Genomic DNA, 17,771 nt, shown 5'->3' on the forward strand with positions numbered 1-17,771 from the left:
GCACGCGGTTTGATTGGCTAGAGCTTGTACTGGCGTATGATTTGATTGGCTGGAGCTTCCGTCGACGCTTAAAAAGTTGAACTTTTCTCAACTTTCGAAGCAAGTAGCGGAGGTACAGCGCGACGGAACCACAATGCAGTTCGGCAAAGCGTGACGTCACCCCATTCAAAGCAAATGGGAAGCGTCTCCGTTGAAGCACGCGACGCTGCCGTTACTTCTCTGTGCTCAGCTTCTGTCGCCCATGTGACTGTCTGGGTTTGTCTCACCTGGTCTTCAGCACCTCGTTCATCTTCTGCTCCAGGTCTATCCTCTTGCTCCGCTCTCTGTCCAGCTCCTGCCGCAGAGAGTCCACATTGGTCTCTTCCCGCAGCTTCCTCAGCTCCTCCTCTGGAAAACACAAACCACTGGAGATCAGCATGACACTTTGTTTCTTAGATGAAAACCGTGCAACCGCGAAAACTCCATACATACATTCAGGGTCATGAAAGGTGGTCATTCAAACTTTATCTAGAGCAGTTCTGATAAACTACCAACAATCTAATTTATTATAAGATATAATACAAATATGGGAAAAAACTGCTGTTTTAAAGTGGCATTAATGAATGAATCTACTTGTGTTTTCATCTCTCCCTTAATTGATCTCCTTCACCTTCATGTCCACCCCACTCTTCCTCCGTGTCTGTCAGCTCCGAGCGTTAAGTGGTTTCAGGTTTCAGGGCTCTCTAAGCCGGGGGTGCAACATCAGCGGTGTCTCCTCTCAGTGTATTGTCCTCGACTAAAGGGACACATGAATATTGGAGGAGACGATGCCATAAAAGTGTGTACACGACGTGCAGAGGCACAAATGAATGAATACCCGCATACATTTGTGTAGCCACAGAGTGAGGCGCAGAAAAAGTGAAGGCAAAGATGAAACCCTTGTCAAAACACAACAGAATGACATGTGTATAAAAAAGCATTTTGATTGCCAGCATCCATCTGCTGAGGCACCACTTGCTGATTTATGGTACATTTTGCCCCATGAAAACAGAGCAGTACCACTAAACAGATCAATATCCCTCCTACCTTAAACATAACAACCATACTTTGAAGGGGGAATAATAAAAGCAGGGTTTTGCACAACCAGCAAACAAAAGTGTTTTTCACTTTGTCCCCCCTACTTCAACAAGGGATCATTTCATGACAGAGAGAGTAGGGGCTTCATATTACAAGAACGTAGTTGCCAGTTTCTCATCACCTAATCTCATATCTCACTCCTCATTATCTCCTCCCATTAATGCTAATAAAACATTCATAGCCAGCACCTCCTGCAGCCAAAGCACTGACATGCTGCGCTCTTAATGAGAGAACACATAGTGGACTCCAATATACAGTAATCCACTTGTATAATCTGATTATGCATTTGTGCTTTGGTAAGAGCAGTGATGCACATTTTGGAAACTTTTCTGCATTGAAGAGGGAAACCATAAAAATAAAGTATGACTGTGTTACTTCATCGATGTAATATGATTCTTCTCTCCCTCTCCCACCCCGCTCGGTGTGTCTGCCTCCCTATCTGCTAACGTACGAATGTGTTTATGGTATTTATATAAACAAGACTGCATAGAGTGGGTGCAGCGTAAGAGTTAGCGAGAGGTAGGCCAAAGGTTGCTAAGAGGCTTAGCGCTGGTTAGGCTGCCCTGAGCCAAAGCAAACTGTAAACCTATTACACGAATGAGCAGCAGCAGCAATGCACCTTGGGTAGTGTAGGCAAAACTAGAACGGTGGTTTTTACTCTGTTCTGATCATAACAGCAAAGGCACTTTTCAATATGACTTAACAGACGAAGATACTTAAAACGAATTCATATGTTGAGCTTTCCCTTAAACAAAGTATTGTGACGAAACTCTTAGCATAAAAGTAATAAGAACACAGCATGTCACTACTTTGATGGTTTTAGCACAACAAATGCAACGGCACTAACAATAGTTTGGATTATTTCAAGCAAATGTACTTGAATGCATCTTGCTGTTCAGCCGCAGTTAAAGGAAATGGAATGAAATGAATATGTAATGTAATCACATGGTTTACAGGAAACCAGATTTGATATGGAGGGTGTGTGATTTCTCAGAAAGGTGAAAGTAGAATAGTCAGTTCAGATGATATACCATCTGTTAAATTAAGTACAACCACAATATCCTTAACACTTTGAGAATGTATAGTATTTCTCTCTCATATGTCCATACCTTAAAGCGCCTGATCCTGTTCACCTTTTACCCTCTTTCACTTTAACACTCTGTCACTCCCTTCCTTCCCCTCCATTTCCTGCCCCATACTGTATGTAACTCCTTCCCTTTACATTGTGCAGTTGTTTCTATGAATACAAATCTCTACAGCTCCTTAACCCTTTGTCCACCTGTTTCCTCTCCCTAGTTTCCTTCCTTCCACACTGATCGATTCCTTCCCAACACCAGGAAAAAGAGATGGCTCATACCGAGAGTCCATTCTACTGTGTGAGATGTGGGGCCGCAAGTGTGATCCAGCACAGCATGACACAATATGCTATGTGTGTCAGACACAGCCGGATAGAGTACAATCCTTCCTGTACCACAGAGGCCATCTACATCAGATAGCGTATTAATAATGCTGTCAACACCGTTCTGCTTCTAAAATTGGATTGCCATCATCTATATATAAATCTTTATCCTGGGTTACCATATTATAGGGTGTCTTTAGCCATTATTAAGGCTAGTAACTAGGCCATTTGTCAGTACCACCGACACAGGATTAGCTAAATGCCATGCCAGGAGAGGTTGCTTTTAATAGCGCTGACCTTCTCCATCATGCAGGCTTTCCATCAAACTGTGATCTTTGAGAAGAAAATGATAAAACACATACATTTGATAAGAGAGATTATTATCTGGAAGGAAAGGTCAGAAAGCAACAGAAGCAGGAGCTGATTATCGGGGTATTGTATTCTGAAAGGTGAGGTTTTCGATATAATATTAAATTGCAAAGGGTTAAAGTTACATTTGTCTGAATAAATATAGACAAAATTGAATAATAAAACGTATTGAGCCTGCACATGACAATTGTACTAGAAGTAGAAGTTGATACAGTCAACTGGTAAACCTTTTGTGCAAAAATGGTACTTAGATTATTTAAATGTTTGCTGCTAAAATCTGAAAAAAACAGATCAAAGGATTAGGAGATATTGGCTTTGGTGCGCCTGATGTGGTAGAAGCATGCAGTAACCGCCATGGCTGAGTGTCATACAGTATTAGGAACTTCCTTCATAACATGGCATGACAATATAAAATCAACGCAAAATAAAGGAAGTAAATTGGGATCAAATTAAAGTACCAACATTACATGTTTTTATAAAAAAAAATGATCTTCAAATAAAGTCCTTAAATTCCTCAAAGCACTTTGCACTGGTCATAACATTGAGCTGAGAGAACTGCAGTTTCTATGGTCATGATTCACCACTGACGACGAGTTGCTATTTTGAGTTGGACAGAGAGAGATGGGTAAACCCATGGCTGAGGTTGATCATATTTGTGTTGACAAATATTATTCCCAGTAGGATAGATGTTATCTGGAAAATGGAGACTAAAAGTGACCGAGGTTTATGAGTTGACATACGTTTATGTTGAATGATTATTCAATGAAGATGATCAAATACCTTGGTTTCCCTTGGGTTAATCAAACAAAAACAAGTCTACTGTACCGCCTCTGTATACACTGTAGCATACAGCAAGGTGGTTGCAAAACAGGGTCGGCTAATCTAAATATGCTTTACCATCTTATTTATGTTTACAGTCAAATGTAGTTAGGTCGAACCTGATCATACATTCCTGATTTTGAAGCTGGAAGCGGGGAACTTACTGAGGTTGAGGTTACTTTTGTGGCTTTTGATCTTTTCGACAGCTCCACTGTAAAGCAGCTCAAAGCTGTCAAAGGTGAAGTCATCCAAACACATGCGTCTCTGCAGTCGGCCAGTCCCGGGGACACTCGGGCAGGAACGGGACGGCAGAGTGGCCACCTTTCTTTCTTGGAATTGAGCCATTGCTACAGGGTCCGGCTGGTTCAGCACCCTCTGTCAGAAAGTGACCTCGAACCTCTCCAAACTGGGCCACTTAGGTTTGCTCCATGGTTGTATGTCCCATCCAGAGACAAAGCAGAAGGCAAAGACAGTTCCTCTGTGCTGATTGGTCACCGGCAACAAAAAGAGACTGTTCTGAAAGAGTGATGGTCAGTGATCGGAGCAGGTCTCTGTAAAAAGAGAAGGAGGGCAGCCGAGGTGGGGAGAGGTGGGGCTCTGCTGGGAGGCCGGTGCACTTAGAGGGCCTGGAATCTGAGATTTCAGAGCACCCCGGAGCTGTCAGACACACACACATTATGCATGTTCATGTGTCAGTACGGGTTTATTTGATTGGTTGTGTAAATTGTTGTGTTTTGGTTTGTGCATATTTGTGTGCGGGAGCGTGAGTGTGCATGGACGCCTGAGTGCACGTGAGTACTGTACAAGCGCGAGCAAAGCAAATCGCTCTCCATGTAAGCAGGCAAAGTTTTTAAGACCTCAGAGGAAAAGTACGGTGTGAGTTGTTCAATCCAGGCCAAAGACAATGGCTCCTTTCATTGAGTTAAGGTGGGGGTACGGAGGGGATCAGAGAAAGAGAGAGAGTGTGAGGGGGGGAATCGGCTGCGTCACATCGGCCTCTCATTGTTCCCATTCAATACAGTGTTTGCCACAACGCTGGTTGACTTGAGCAGAAGAAAAAAAGTTGAGCCTTGTGGCCTCCAACTGATCTGCAGATGTTAACGCAGTTTCCAACCCAAGAAAAAGATGGAAAAGAAGAAAGGTGGTAAAAAGAATGGTATAAACCTAGACCTGTCAAGTGGAGTGAAAGGCCAAAATGCAATAAGGATACATGATTTGTGTTTTAACTGTATAATACAGAAAACAACATCATATTTTTTATTTGAAGGCAAGGCAAGGCAAGTTTATTTATATAGCACTTTTCAACACAAGGCAATTCAAAGTGCTTTACAAAAAATGAAAGACATTAAGAAAATGGCATTTAAAATCAGTCATTAAAAAGAAAAGCTAATAAAATAAACATTAAAAGAAAAAATACATGGATAAAAGTTACAGTGCAGTCTAAGATATGAATAGTTCAATTAAAAGCAGCGACAAAAAGAAAAGTCTTCAGCCTGGATTTAAAAGTAGTCAGAGTTGCAGCGGACCTGCAGGTTTCTGGGAGTTTGTTCCAGATATTTGGAGCATAATAACTGAACGCTGCTTTACCATGTTTAGTTCTGACTCTGGGGACAGAAAGCTGACCAGTCCCTGAAGACCTGAGAGATCTGGATGGTTCATAATTTAGCAGGAGGTCAGAAATGTATTTTGGGCTTAAACCATTCAGTGCTTTATAAACCAGCAGCAGTATTTTGAAATATATAAGTATATTTGAGACATGTTTTAGTTAGAAATTAAACCTGCAGTATTTACATTGTTACTCTACCTATTTTTCTATAAAGTGAAGATTTGTTTACCTACTTTTGATACATGCTGGTAGAATAACTATATGCTGTTGAAAAAACACAATAAACAAAGTAAAAAAAAAGAAATTAAACCTGTTGCCTGCACGTGTCAATTTCACAACATTTAGGTACTCCAAAAGTGTGTAAACTAACAACAGATTATAATTTATTCAATTTCTTGCATTAGCTGGATTTCACAATTATTATAGTGTGGGAGGGAACAGTGAGCACTTATTCTATTATGTCATGGGCTGCACATAACTGGTACGCAGGTGCGCATGCGCACCTCCGCCAAAAAAAGAGCACCGTGTCATTTGAAAAAAGGCGCATTTGAAAAAAGGCGCATTTGAAAAAAGGCGCATTTGCGTACCAACATTGAGAGAGAGGGAGAGAGAGAAGGGAGAAGAGAAAAGAGAAGAGAGAGAGAGAAATATATTTGCGAGTTGCATATGAACCTATGATACATATGAACTCAGAGCGTAATAGATGTTCGCCTAGGGCGCCAGATCTGGGGAAGCGCTGCGCTGGCAGCTCTGGGAGGGAAAAAAACATTTTGACCGTTGGTGCTCATCCTAATTTTCGGCCTTGATGTAACAATATTCATAATTAAGTAAATGTAACACCCTTTTCACCCCGGTTACACGTTTCATTTGCCCTGTACGATGGGCGCTGTAAGTGATGAAAGTGGGGGATGTTGGCTTATCTGGCGCCCGCAGCTCACAGCCAAAGTGCGAGGGAGAGAGGGAGGGTGCACCGGTACCGGCGCTGTTGTTATTAGAATCTGGTGCTAGCTGCTCTAACGGATATAAGAAGAAGATGTTTCTACAATGATGTGGAGGGAGAGTCCTCTCCAGTCAGACTGAGAGGCTGATAACTACAGCTCAGTGAGGTAAAGGACTCTTGAGTGTTTAGATAGTTCACTTTAGTCTAAGTTCAAACGGTTTGGTCCCAATTTATGTAAACACATATTTCCAAGGCACTCCTTTATAATTATTGGGATAAACAGGTTTTAAATCATTCCAATGTATACTATAGGACAGTAACCAAAAATATCCTTTAAAACTGGAGATAAAAAAAAAATGCATAAATAAATAAATGTTAAGGTAAAATAGCATATGAATGAACAACATAAATAAAATAAGTTACATTAATTTGTTATTGGCTATGGTAGGCTATTTCACATACTTATTTGATTACATCCACTTGTCTAAGATGACAACAGAGACTTTCGACCCAAACCCAGCTGTTGACTTGTGGATGCAAGCAGCTAATCGAAGACTCAACCAGAGAGAAAGAAGTAGGCCTACATCATCAGCTACCATGTCTGACAGAGAGGAAGACAGTGAGGAGAACAGTCAGGAGGGTAGTGATGACAGCTTGTAGGATTACTGGTCGTGCTAATGTTGTCTTGTGTTCACCTCTGCATGTGTGTTCTGTGTTCACCTCTGCATGTGTGTTCTGTGTTCACCTCTGCATGTGTGTTCTGTGTTCACCTCTGCATGTGTGTTCTGTGTTCACCTCTGCATGTGTGTTCTGTGTTCACCTCTGTGTGTTCTGTGTTCACCTCTGCATGTGTGTTCTGTGTTCACCTCTGCATGTGTGTTCTGTGTTCACCTCTGCATGTGTGTTCTGTGTTCACCTCTGCATGTGTGTTCTGTGTTCACCTCTGCATGTGTGTTCAGTCTTCACCTCTGCATGTGTGTTCAGTGTTCAACTCTGCATGTGTGTTCTGTGTTCACCTCTGCATGTGTGTTCAGTGTTCACCTCTGCATGTGTGTTCAGTGTTCACCTCTGCATGTGTGTTCAGTGCCGTGTGTCTGGCAAATAAAGTCAAGACCCCCTCAAAAGTTACAGTTTATTTCATTTTAAGGATGAGCACCAAGCAACATTTCCAGGTGCTCCTTTGAGAACCAGCGCAAAAAAGTTATGTGCACCCCTGATTATGTCATCTTTTGTCTTGAATATTTTTGAATGACCTTTCCTCTCTGCTCTACAACCTTACGTTGACCTCATGGCAAAATCTCACCGTCACGTCACCACAACACAACACTCTCGTTGCTGTGCGTGTTTGTGCGCAGGCTTAACAATTGACGTGGGAGAGCGATATGTAATAAATAATGGGAATAAACAATGTTCTATAATCCAATTCAGTCTGCAGGGAATACAGCATCTGGTTGTTTGGAGGACAGTGATGAGATAATAACTTTCATTACATCATCGGTATCGGGTCAAGACTGCAGCCTCCTCTCAGCACTGGGATGAGCATGTTTTCATGGAAACAGCAAGGGAACAAATGATAGCATATCATATCCACAGTTTAACTCTGCATATTTACAAGGAGATATTAAAAGCATGACACTCTTTGTAATAAATCCACATTAAACTACAGATTGTATCTAGTAATATTATGGCTGGGCGACCAAATATCAAGGAAAATCACTTAATAAAACTGCTAAATCAGTCTGGAAAATGACATAACTTTACTGTAATCCCACCTTTAAAACCAGGAAAGAAAACACTTAAGCCATTTGATGAGATCTAGAATCCAAGCTGATACCTCTGTAATCACAGTATCGAATTAAAATCAATATATTGTGCAGCCCTGATTGAAATGTACAGGTTTAATGTCGTTCATAAAAGCAGTCCACTAGAACAAATTCAGTCTGCCGTGGGGACGCCAAAAAGTCTTTACACACCAGTTGCATTCTCACACATTCAGCTAAACTCATGAGGGTACAGCTCAATTAAAATGTAACAACTGGGACTGAAGTACAGTAAGAAAAACTAATGTTGACCTCAAGGTTACATGAATTACAGATCCACTTAACATACTTCTTCGTGAACCTAAACATCCCAATTACAGAGACCTCTGCTTCTGAGCTGTCAAGAACAGTTCTGCCTCCAAGGCTTCATTTTCTATTAGCTCACCTATAACAGAAAAGACTCTCTCCTCTGCAGGAGCCGAGCAAGATGTAGCAAGGTGTGCTCATCATCATGCAGCATGTCCTGTAGCAGTCTTAGAAGTGTAGCAGTAATGAGTGATGAGCTTCTAAGGCCTGCAGAATACTCAATCACTTGCATGGTTTTTCCAAGAATACAAAATGAAGACCTTTCAATCACCATGTTTCTGCTGTGTACCAACTGTCCAGATACTCAGGGCATAATATGCCCATCAACGAGAGGAATTAGTTCCTTTTTCAACAAGTTTGCTTGCTTTGATTTGTTTCCAAAGGCAGAATACAGAACTATACCAATCTGTTTTACCTAAGCAGTTATTAGAAGTGTCTCTCGCAATTTCAGCCCATTTTTCAGGTTAAGTATATGCCTTCATAACTGGAAAGAAAAAATGGCTAAAACTGCAAAAGATGTAAGGTTTTAGCTATATATTTCAAGATTATTGAATATAGATATTGGTGGCAACTGTTGAGAATAAGAGCCAATACTATAATTCAACAAACCCACATTACATATTACAAGTACGCCTGTCCTCGATACATTCAAATACATTCTTAGTCGACTAACAGTCATACCATTTTGGGGACTAATCAATTCATCTGTTTAACTGAGTTTCCAGGCAAAGAATCTCCAAACCTTGAGTATAACTAAATATGCACTCATAGATTTCTTGTCAGTATTCAGTGTGAAAACATTTATGAAATCTAAAAACTAAGACCAAAAGGAACAATGAGTATTCTAAAAAGGGGGATCCCTGGTAGCAAAATAATTCATGTCTAAATAATGTTGACCTTTTTGTCTAGTAACGTGAGCCGTATTTACTGTCAGATTTTAAAACTTGAGTTCTAATTAAGTAGACATTGATTAAGTTTGTGTGCGTGTTTATTGAACTAAAGTTTCCATGGTCTAATTTAATCAACTTCCAAGCTAAATTATAAAGCTACAGTTTCTTCAACACATTTTTAAAGCAACAATGACAGCTTGCTTTTTAGAGAGGCAGTTAATTCCAGGAGTTGCACTGCCCTTCACACTCACAAAGGTGTTTTCAGTTTCTCTGGCTAATTGCTGTTTTTCAGAAACAACATTTTTAAATGTCAAAGCAGGAAAAGCACAGGTGTGAATAACACAATTAATGATGGCTGAAGTCCATATAGCAGTATCAGTTTGAGGGAGCAGGTATGCTGGCTCCCTCTCATGGCTCGATAGTTGAAGAGCCATGTTAGTGTTATCAGAAACACCTGTGCTTGTCCTGCTTTGAAAAGACAAAATGTGAAATGAGCTATGCAGGGAATAATGTGACATTTCTAAACTCAATTACGTAAAAACAACGATGACCGTGTAAACTGTCCCGCACTATTAAATGCAACAAGAGGGGGAAAGAGCTGTCAATCAATTACTGCAGGCAAACATGCTGTGTGGGTGAACTATGGGAGTTATAGCTATGGAATATATGTATAGCAATTATGATATAAAGAATTGTCAGTAAGTAATAAGACATGTTCTCTTTTTGATATACGCAACAGCAATTACTTGGTATATTAGGTTATTTTTCAAGGACGGTGATTACCCTTTAGTATTGTCAAGAACACATTGTATATATGCAGGGAGAGTCCCTGACTGATTCCATTAGCTTATTGTTGTTGTGTGTGTGTGTGTGTGTGTGTGTGTGTGTGTGTGTGTGTGTGTGTGTGTGTGTGTGTCCCTCTGCACAAGTAAGTAGGGCAGCAGCTAGGACACTGTATTGATCAGCAAGTCACTGTAGTGCACAAAGCCTGTTCCCCCGCAGTGACCTTCAATGCACAACCTCAAACAGGATATTTTCTCTCTCTACACACACATCTAGTTTTTTTCCAACTGTTATGGAACTAGTAGCAGTAAAACCAATAAACCCAGTAACAGGAGGATCTATTTATTTTTCCTCTTTTCACCCTCTGTCTGAAACCAGAGCCCAGTCTGCTCTGATTGGTTAGCTGGCCTGCCCTCTAGTAATTGGTCAACTACTTACAGATGTCCCGCCCCTTAGCCTATGTACAATGTGTTGGAGCGCTATCCAAAAGAAGCATGAGTGTGACGTAGAGAAACTCCCTCTGGAGGAAACTTTGGGATGTTAGCCTTTGCAGATCATTTACATGCACAAAAACCTATTTAACATAAACAGGAGTCAGAAAGAGCCCCTTAGCCTATGTGTTGGAGCGCTATCCAAAGCGCCCCTTTCAAAGACGACAAACACATGAGCCGCTTTCACACCGCAGGACTTGCCATACTTTAGTGCCGGCACTAAAGTACGGCAAGTACTGAATCCGCCAGGGGGCTAGTGCCAATCGCATTCACACCGCAGTACTTTCCCTGAGGCAAGATTACGCTGACGTCACTTCGTCTTCTTCTTCTCTGGGTTTACTGGCAGGCCGCAAAACCACTTCACGGCGAGTACAAAAAAAAACGAGAGAAGAAGAACTACACGGGGGAGGGGGTAAAAAGCCCACCCGCTGTATGAGGCGTTTGTTTACTTTCCGACCTCAGACATGATGGAGTTCATAAGGGTAATAAGGGTAATTTACAAATAAAATACCCCATTATAACAATGGACTTTATCTTTATGTATTTATTATATATTACCCCCTCAGGCTGATTTTGGAAAAGGACATTAACCCTTGTTTGGTGTTTTTCCCTTATTTATCTAAAACAAATGACATGATAAATGACTTGTGTTTATGTGTGTAAGACTTGTGTTTCTGCCCCTGCCATTGCTGCACAAGGTTGCAGCATTGTAGATACATTCAACCACCGACACCTGTCTGCTCTCACATTCTTCTATTCTGCACATTTGGGGTGGGACACAATAAATAAAGCTTCGCCAGTTTGTTTGTTTTATTGCACAGTCAAGACATAACAATAACGGCATCACGCTGTTCCAGGTGTGTCGTATGCATGTAAATTGAAGTTAAATAAAAGTGTGAAATGTAAAATAAAGTGTAAGTAGTTTCAAAACAATGTAACAGTGGCAATATATATAACAGCAGACACACCTTAGTGCAAGTTAGGTGTCAGTATTAAAAAACAGTGGCAATATATATATATAATAACAATAGAAAATCGTTACCACTCTTATTATTGTGGTCTTTAATTTTTTTATAGTCCTGCCTGAGTTTCTTTATTTTTACCCGGCATCCGTGTGCACTGTGCACGATTCCCAGCTCAAGTAGCTTTTGCGAACATCGCTCAAAACATTTGGAGTTGGGAACTGCTTTCTGTAGAAGCTGCTGCATCCCGTCCTCGGAGTAAATTGCCAGAAGCGCCGACACTTCCTCATCATTCCACCGCTCTGGTGTTGTAGTACGTGTGGTCATAACTGCTTTAAAGTACAAAAAAACTACTCGCTCAGGTGTGGATGTGGTTTTGTAGCGAGGAAAAAAATGGCTGCCTAACAAAACAAATTCAGAGTCTAACGGGGCGTGGTTTGCAATTCGCCCAGCCAATAGACATAGAATAGAAATTGGCACTCTTTTATCACCAGGTTCGTACCACCTCTCTAGCAGGGACTGAAAATGGCCAAAAGAGTTCCCGGCACTGAGTAGTCCCGGCGGTGTGAACGCAACATTATTGGTACTAACGGAACTAAAGAACCAAAGTACCAGGGAAAGTCCTGCGGTGTGAATGCGGCTATGGACACTTTAGCCTGCCAAGTCCAAGAATGACTAACAGAAAAAAATGTCAAGATTTACTTAATTGTCATTTTTAGTATTCACAGGGCAAGCGCACAGCAATACTACATTATACCGCATACTACTCCCAAGTGTGAAGAGCATGGTTGAAAATAATAGTTAAATAAAGTTAAATCAGAATCATGTCGAGTTAATATGTGCTTCTGAGTCATTATGTTTTTTTTTAGCTTGCTAATATCAGTACAGACAGAAAGAAACCGGGCTTTCGTAATGTAAAAACAGGGATTGAAACAGCACAACGAATGAAGAAGGCAAAGAAAAAGTAGGCTAAAGAGAAAAGCAAAGAGGTAAGAAGAGTAAAAGGTAATGATAAAAAATAAAAAAATACAAGAGAGAACTGAGAACAAATAAAAGGCACTTTATAGTTACATGAGCTGATTTCCACTGCTCTGTTATTTTATCACCAGTAGGAGGGTCGCTTCAGCACCGTCACCCATGGCACACATCCTAGTTGATAATATATTTTTGCATCCATTACTGCAACCATAAAGCTACCACAGGTTTATCGCTCGAGGAAACTGTGTCCTCAGAGTGCTTATCGTTAATCTTGGTATGCAGTATTTGAGGGAAAAACAACAATTCCCACAGAAACATATATTCCCACATTGGTCATACACACAGACCAGGAGGGAGTATTATGGAAAAACACCTGAATAATTTACATCTCCTGTGTGTTGTGTCTTCTCTGGCTGCTGTTATAAATCTTCAACATCAGTGTTTGCCTGAAAAGAAAATGAACTGGCCATTTTGAAATGTGTGAAACTGGCTCTGCTACTCTCGAAATGTCTTACTTCCTTAAATCAAGGCTGAACACTTTTTCCTTCTATTAAATCAAATAACTACTAGTCATGTCTTACACTGCACATAATCTGACAAGAGTGTATGTTTTTATAATCCATTAATTGATGTAACAATTTGAATCCTGTTTGGCCATACAGTACTTGCCTACGGATGTGCTACATTGCAAGTAGTGGCTAATACAGTACTTAGAGATAGTAAAAGGTTAGCTAGCAAGAGAAAATCCTTTGACAACTGACTCATTTATATTGTCATCTTGCCCCACCATAGCCGACATGTAATTATCATATACAAGCAAGACTATTACCATAACATGACAGCCATTAAGGGCCCTATAACACAGAAAGACTGAATCTAACGCTAGGTTAGGCTTAAAACGATTTAATGTTATGTAAAAACCATAGATTGAATATAAAAACGTGGTGGTATTAGCATGTATTTTAGCTTGCGAAACATTTACGTGACTCTGAACAATTATAATGCACACCTTTAGTGCATACAGGTTAAAAAAGGCAGCACAGAATGATTGTTACTACTACTTAATTACTGCTGTTAATCCAGAAGCCATATTAAAGAAAGTTAATCAGGAGCCGCAGCTCTTTCCAAGTCTGTGGATAATCCTGCACATGTAACCACAACAATGCCTCTGGAAAAACACACACTGTGGTGGCGCATTTCCAAATGTCACACTTTAATGCTTAGCACCACAAAAAGAAAAAAAATCTGATAGTTGTATTGAATTCAGGTCTCAGTGGAGAGATCACAGAACATTGGCAAGTCAAACCAAAAATATCTCCATAGCTAGGAATCAATAAGGGTGTAGGAAGTCTTTTTGAGTGAACCACTTTTTTTACTGAAGCTTACCCACACAAAACAGACTTAAGAGACTTTGATTGGTCAAGGTAGAATGAGGTGAATTATATACATTTATAAAATTATTGAGAGCTAATGCTGGCCCTTTAAACTAATCTGATTAGTCTGTTGTGGAGCGTGGGAGCGTACATACATACAAACAGAGGGAGAGTGAGAGGAGTGGAATATAGGAGGACCATGAAGGTAGAGAAAGCCCTAATACAGCATGTGTGGCTGTGTCGATGTGATCCCGTCCGGAAACATAGTTACAAATTAACCAATTTAGTGTGCTAAGAATAGCGCTGGTCAATCACAAGAACTGCCAAGGGAAATGGCATGGGTCATTGTATCCAAGTACACACACACACACACACACACACACACACACACACACACACACACACACACACACACCATCGGGAATGGAAACTCGTGCCTCCTGTGAAGGCAGGAGACAATATATGTAAGCAGTGTGTTTGTTTTAGCATACAGCGTGGGCCCCGGCTTTATTTAAAGCAGCGAAGAGGAAAGGGGCGAGAGAGAAAGAGAAAATACGTCTACGCGCAGATCACTCTGAGATCAAAGCAGACAAAATAACCATTTGATGAAAAAGCACAAACCAACACACACTTCAAGGTTTGGTGTGAGTCTTATTTACTTTGCACCTTTTTCCAAAACAATACAGAGGAATCAAAATGTTGCTTTAAATGAAGTAAACCCTTGTTAGACTATAAGAGTTAAAAAAGTTGAACTCAATTCATATTTTAGCTGCTAAGCTGATGGTCACATCTAGACTGAAACTTGAAAGCAAGTTTGGCTTTTCAATCATGGCATTGTCTTCCATAGAGACTGTGAGAGATTGAGCAGTAAATAAATAATTCCAACCGGAGGTCTTTATATTCTCTAGCTTGTTTTGTAACCAACGTTCCAAAACATATGAAAATATTAAATCTACACTGAAAAAAAAAAAAAACACACAAATACTGTATAGCCATTTCATGTTCTTATGTTTTGAGTTAGTTTTAGTAAAATTATTTTGTGTCCGCTGCAAAATAAGCAGGTTCGACTCCTGAGCACGCCAAACCTTTCAGGCAATGTCATCTCGTCCATCTCCCCCTTTCAACTCTGCATCTCAAATAAAAGCACTCTCTGCTCAGCATTTCTTACTGCTGCAGCCTCACATCGAATGCTTTACAAAACATGGGGGTATCTTTTATTGTGAAGCAAACAAAGGAAACGCACTGTTTTTGCCATAGTGGTTAGTGTAACAGGAGTCGTGATCATTCATCGAAAACACGTCTACAGAGATCACTGGTCACTTCCAGTTTTTTTTTCGTTTAATGGAACAAGGGCAAGCCATTGTTAGCTGTCAGATGCAGAGCTACAGGCGGCAGAGCTACAGGCGGCACACCTACTGCGCTGAGTGTGATGTTGTGTGGAAAAATACTTGTAGCGTGTGTACAGCATGAAATCAGATCGCACTTGGTCATGGCATGGTGGAAAAAGCCAATTATTGACTGATTAATAAAACAATGTGAGTTCAGCCGTGTTGTTAACAGAAACAGACACAGCAGTTGTTCCTGTGTTGTATAGCTGACAGAGTAGCAAGGATTATTTGCTGCCCCTAGAATTATAACTCTAAGTCATTGCATTTCTAAATCTGAAGTCAATATGCAAACTAGGGCTGTGCAATTAATCGTATTTTAATCGCGATTACGATTATGGCTTGCGACGATTAGGAAAACAGCATAATTGACAAAATACGATTATTTTGCTGGGTGCGCTTTCGCCCCTCCCTAAAAGCCCACTCGGCCACGTGGGAGTGACATATGTTGTGAGTGTTCAGCGCAAGCGAAGATCTCAGAACAAGAGCAGCAACTAGTTAAAAAGAAGGGTCGCGGGGAGATTCCCAGTCGATCGCGAGATGTGTCTAAAAATAGAACAACAATATTCTGTTTTATCGTTAATGTCCTGTAACATAATGTTCCCGTGCCAGAATAATGCACTTGAACGCATCAAAACTTTGTGATTGGCCGGCCTCACCCCATGTGTCCGGGCGTGGCTGGTGAGCAGTGCACTAGTTCGCTGACGTTGTCCGTGTCAACAGCATGGATGGTCAACAGGAGTGACAGTCCGCACACACACAAGACCGCAATTATGGCAGAAGCAAAAAAGCCCAAAATATATAATTGTCACTCCGAGTGGGAGGATCATTATTTTTGTATCTATTCCAATTCAAAGTCCATCTGTCTCATCTGCAATGCGAGCGTGGCTTTATCGAAGAAGGGTAATTTAGGAGCGGCATTTCAAAACAGTGCACAAACGCTACGAGACGGAATTCCCTCCTAATTCTGCCCTACGCTCCAAAAGGGGAGGGGCCTGAAAGGACAGCTAAATGCACAGCAGTCCATTTTCACCAGGCCCAACAACAAGAGCAAGGCTGCTACCATAGCATCTTATCGTGTCAGGCACGTTCTTGCGAAACACATGAAGTCTTTCAAAGACTGCGAAGTTATGAAAGAAGCTTTCCTGGAGGCTGCGACGCGCTTTTGTGGGACAGTAAAAATAACCGCAGCATTTCAACAGGTTTTTGACATAATAAAAACTCAATTTAGATACCGTTATTAATCTGCTGTAAGTTTTAGTTTGTTTGAATTTATTCATGATAATTATTGTACAAAATGGTATAAGAATGCAAACATTAAGATCTGTTCTGTTTAAATTGATTATAGTCTATCAGTTCAGAAACTAGTGTTGCTTGCATCCTATTTTAAAGGCATTTATTTTTATACTCTAATAAAATGCAACAAAAAATGGGTTTGATTCTATTAATGTTGTCTTTTTTATTGCACTGTTGCTGCAGCAGATTACTATGTAGCTTCAGATCTGAGTTGTCTTATTAGTAAGCCTAATTTATACTTTTGTAGCAACACTATTTTTATATAATGGCAAAGGAAGGGTTCTTCAGAGTCTTTTCTTTTTTTCCTGTGTCATATGTGGCAGCACTGCCACAAGTTCCTCTTCAGAGAGGGTCTTCAGTACAGGTGGCAATATTGTCACCTGCCTGCGCTCATCTCTGAAACCAGACCATGTCAACAGGCTGGTGTTTCTTGCAAAAAATCTTTAAGAGATGACATGAGCAGCCCTACCAGCATTTGCCATGGTGGCCTAAACATTTTTATTTGGTCTTAAATTGTAGTTCAACATTTATTTCCTGTTACTTCTGGACCATGACGGTTGGCCAGCCTTCAACGTTTAACTGAGTGGAATATGTTGAATATGTTTTACCAAAATGTTGGCTATATGTTAAGGAGTTTTCAGTAGGTTGTGACAGTGCACTGCAACATGTTTGATTTCATTTATTTTGGTCTAATTTATTTTTATTTATCATATTAATATATGTTTAGTATGGTTTTGGAAGAGCGCTTCAACATATTTGTTGATCTTGTTTATTGGTAAAATATTATTTGTTTTAAAGTTCAATAAATGGTCAATGAATAATCGTCAAAATAATCGTGATATCAATTATTGACCAAATAATCGTGATTATGATTTTTGCCATAATCGCACAGCCCTAATGCACTGGTATTCTCAGTGTAATGTGTTGTTGTTTTTTATTACCTCTTGTATGCTCTAGAAAAGCGTTATACAACACGTAAACCCATATATCTTGCTACAAGGACTCTTTTGTTTCACCCTGCTAATCCCATTACCTCGAGCTAACGACAAACTGTATAAGCTAGTCTTTATTCATCGGTTCCCGGCAACAAGTAACTGAAAATATGATGAATACACATGTAGTTCTTTCTACAGCACACACAATAGTGCACGTTTAAATAGATTGCAAAGGAAAATAGTAGAAACAGTGCAGGGCAGAGACTCCATTAGGTGCAAATGCATTGTAACGCTTCAGTGTTC

General features: G+C 40.4%; 1 protein-coding gene across 2 annotated transcripts in view; it reads right to left on the bottom strand.

The window, feature by feature from the left end:
- Nucleotides 1–17,771, bottom strand: part of gramd4a (GRAM domain containing 4a) — a 55,778-nt gene that overhangs the window by 20,740 nt on the left and 17,267 nt on the right. For both annotated transcript variants that reach the window (XM_034234349.1, XM_034234350.1), the window contains one exon: nt 267–387. In XM_034234349.1, the coding sequence (XP_034090240.1) occupies nt 267–387 (121 nt within the window). The remainder of the gene's footprint in view (nt 1–266; nt 388–17,771) is intronic.

This window comes from Gymnodraco acuticeps, unplaced genomic scaffold (genome assembly GCF_902827175.1).
Source record: "Gymnodraco acuticeps unplaced genomic scaffold, fGymAcu1.1, whole genome shotgun sequence".
NCBI classification, from domain to species: domain Eukaryota; kingdom Metazoa; phylum Chordata; class Actinopteri; order Perciformes; family Bathydraconidae; genus Gymnodraco; species Gymnodraco acuticeps.